This window comes from Sinocyclocheilus grahami, unplaced genomic scaffold (assembly GCF_001515645.1).
Source record: "Sinocyclocheilus grahami isolate Dianchi unplaced genomic scaffold, SAMN03320097.WGS_v1.1 scaffold157.1, whole genome shotgun sequence".
Lineage (NCBI taxonomy): Eukaryota > Metazoa > Chordata > Actinopteri > Cypriniformes > Cyprinidae > Sinocyclocheilus > Sinocyclocheilus grahami.
Window position 1 is genome coordinate 13076 of NW_015505336.1, and position 3733 is coordinate 16808.

Below are 3733 nucleotides of genomic sequence, written 5' to 3' on the forward strand. Positions count from 1 at the left end.
GAGGCTATTTACATTTTTTTTTTTAATTGTTTAGATCTTGCATAATTAAGTTATTTGTTTATTTATTGCTTGATTTGTTTTATTCATTGTATTATTTATATATTTTGTTTTCATTTATGTATTGTTTAACTCTGAAGCGATTATAAAACATTTTTTAATTGTTCAGATCCTACTTTATTTATTTATTGTGTAATTTATTTTATTTATTGTATTATTTAAGTATTGTTTTATTTTTAGGCTATTTACAAAGAATTTTTTAATTGTTTAGATACTGCATTTATTTATTTATTTTGAGGCTATTTTCAAAGAATTTTAAATGGTTTAGATCCTGCATTTATTTATTTTTATTTATTGTATTATTTATTTATTGTTTTATTTTGAGGCTATTTACAAAGATTTTTTAATTGTTTAGATCCTGCATTTATTTATTTATTGTTTTATTTTGAGGCTATTTAAAATTATTTTTAAATTGTTTAGATCCTGCATTTATTTATCTATTTATTTATTACTTTTTATGTTTTATTGTGTCATTTGTGTTACTTATTGTATTATTAATTCTTTTTTTTGTCATTATTTATTGTTTCATTTTAAAGTAAAAAAAAAATATATATATATATATATATAGGCCTACTGTATATATACCCTGCACAGTTCATTAAGGCTGTATTCCCTAAACTTATATGTCTGTCAAAACTTTTATGACCGACATTATTTACTATAAACTTCCCTCTGAGACTTTAATTAATGCTACATATAATGCATTTCATGACATTATCAAATTTTAATCATTTGGAATAATTAATTAAAACAATAAAACATTTAATTAAAACAAACTTTTTTAACTTAATTTTATATTGGATGTTAAAAGTTATACAATTTTATTTAATTCAGCATTGGTATTTCTCTCATAATCTCACAAACGCCCCTGCAGTTCCATCATAAAGATATAGTAAACTCAGTATCAGACTGTTTGCAAATATTTTATTCTTTCTAATCATTGATATCGACTTCTTTATAACACTCTACAGCAACATGAAGTGATTCTGCAGAAGAACCAGCGGGCTGGCTTCCTCATAGGGGACGGCGCCGGAGTGGGCAAAGGCCGCACAGTGGCTGGCATCATTCTAGAAAACTACTTAAAGGGAAGGAAGAAATCACTATGGTAAGCGATCTCCAGATCCGTCAAGCCTTACAAAACTCGCACCGTTGACTCCACAACAAAGACCAACTCTAGATCCGATGCCTCATCCTCCTCATCTCTCCTCCAGGTTCAGCGTCTCCAATGACCTGAAATATGACGCAGAGAGAGATCTCCAAGACATCGGTGCATCCAATATACAAGTGCATGCCTTGAATAAGGTCACTATTACTGTGCGGCTCAATACGGCAGCCCTGTTAACGGAGATCACGTTTCCAGTGATGCACATTCTCACAGACTTTCTCCATAGCTTTTCTCAACGCGTCTAACTGTAACTGTTTTCCATGCAGATAAAGTACGGAGACACAGCTACCTCAGAAGGGGTCCTGTTTGCGACCTACTCGGCACTAATTGGGGAGAGTCAGGCGGGCGGCCAACTCCGAACGCGCCTGAGGCAGATCTTAGACTGGTGTGAGCCGGATTTTGATGGAGTTGTATCCTTCACCTTCTATGTGCATAAAATTGATTTTGTTGGCAGGGGTTTGCTAACCTTAAACCTCTTGCAAAATACATGTTGTTTCCAAAAATTAAAGCTATATTAAAAATTCAGTGTTATCACAATAATACATATAATACAATATAAATATTTATTACAATTCTGGAAATTGAAAAATTAAAAAACTGAAGATGAAACACAAATCTGGAAAATATTCGTAATACTTTGCATTATTATTATTATTATTTATAATAATATTAATATATGTAATAATATTATATATAAAAGATTAAATAAATATAAAAAAATTATTACATTTTTTGTTTTTTTCTAATCGGCATTCAAATACAATTTCCATTGTCAATATTGTTTTCTTTGTATACCACTTTTTACTTTTTTTAAAGCAACATTGGTATTGTTAATGGTGCATTTTATGTGTCATGTATAATTTACTTATTTAATGTAATGTTTGTTTATTTATATATTATTTATAGTATAATATGTTATTTTGTTTAACACTTTTTTTATTTCTTACTGTTAAAATGCATTTTGTAAAATCTTTTTTTTTTCCTTTTAAGATATATGCAGGCCCCATTGCAACTTTTGTTTTGTTTTAACAATCCTCAGCAAAATATGTGGGTGATATGAGTGTGAACAGTGAAGTTGGTTTTACCCTTGACCATAGACATAGATTATATTTGACGAATGCCACAAAGCCAAAAATGCAACATCCACAAAGATGGGCAAGGCCGTGCTGGATCTGCAGAACAAGTTGCCGTCAGCCAGAGTGGTATACGCCAGTGCCACAGGGGCCTCGGAGCCAAAGAACATGATCTACATGAGCCGCCTGGGGATCTGGGGAGAGGGAACGCCCTTCAGAACCTTTGAAGACTTCCTCCACACCATTGAGAAGAGGTTTGTAGAGGAGCACGAACTTGTTAGCTGGCAAGTATGAAAACAGTCCTTTTTGGATATGTAATCTGATTGCACTCTTCATTGATAGGGGCGTGGGGGCCATGGAGATTGTCGCAATGGATATGAAGGTCAGCGGGATGTACATCGCACGCCAGCTCAGCTTCTCAGGAGTCTCATTCCGCATAGAAGAGATCAGCTTGGATGATGATTTCAAACTTGTGTACAACAAAGCTGCTAAACTTGTGAGTTATGAGAAGAATCCCTGAAATCCGAGTCATTCCTCTTACTTTTACTTTAAAGGGATAGTTCACTCAAAAATGAAAATTACCCCATGATTTACTCTCCATCAAGCCATACTAGGTGTATATGACCTTGTTCTTTCAGATGAATACAATCAGAGTTATATTAACCCATTCACACGTGGGTTTAAAATATACTAGCTGAGCCCACAGAGTGAGTTTTTTTTAGGCGACCGTTATTTTAGAATGTATCGTATCGCCTTATTGTTTCCATGGTGACGCGTCATGCTTGTCATGTGACAACGCAGCCGCAGTAGATCGCAGATCACAGTAGATGACACGGATCGCTTTTTTCTGTTTTATTATTAATATTCACAAACATGCTTACTATATTATGAAATATCTGATATTCCAATTCTGAAATATGTGCAAGTAAATGTATTTGGTAGTGTTAGTTCACACTGAATCTGAGCTGTGGGATTTACAACATGCAAATTCATCCTCTACTCCCGAAAGACGTTAAAGTAAGTCTTCGGTAAACTGGGAGAAGAGCATAGTAAACTTTATAGTTACCTACACAATGTGTATATGATATCAATAAAACATGTCGTCAGATTATATTTGTAAGGATCATTATTGCCGCTTCCATAGACATCAGCATGTATTTTACAAACTATAAATGTATGGTTTTGCTAGTACGTATGTGTATTTAAATGTCTGAAACCTAAAATAAGCATTATATGGTTGAAAACACTGGATAATATGACAAGAGCTTAGCGTGTCCGATCTGGCTCCGCGCCAGCAAAAGTGCGAAAGCAGATTTGAATTCAGCAGTTGATCACGTGACGCGCTGAACATTCTAATCACACCGGTGTGATCGTACGCGTTAAAGGGTTAAAAAATGTTCTGGCTCTTCCAAGATTTATAATGGCAGTGAATGGGGGG

At 33.7% G+C, this 3733-nt stretch overlaps 1 protein-coding gene across 2 annotated transcripts in view; it reads left to right on the forward strand.

Annotated features, from left to right (window-relative positions):
- LOC107592676 (protein strawberry notch homolog 2-like) overlaps positions 1 to 3733 on the forward strand; it is a 22880-nt gene that overhangs the window by 8979 nt on the left and 10168 nt on the right. For both annotated transcript variants that reach the window (XM_016282214.1, XM_016282215.1), the window contains exons 6-10: positions 1029 to 1162; positions 1269 to 1359; positions 1489 to 1632; positions 2326 to 2549; positions 2638 to 2791. In XM_016282214.1, the coding sequence (XP_016137700.1) occupies positions 1029 to 1162; positions 1269 to 1359; positions 1489 to 1632; positions 2326 to 2549; positions 2638 to 2791 (747 nt within the window). The remainder of the gene's footprint in view (positions 1 to 1028; positions 1163 to 1268; positions 1360 to 1488; positions 1633 to 2325; positions 2550 to 2637; positions 2792 to 3733) is intronic.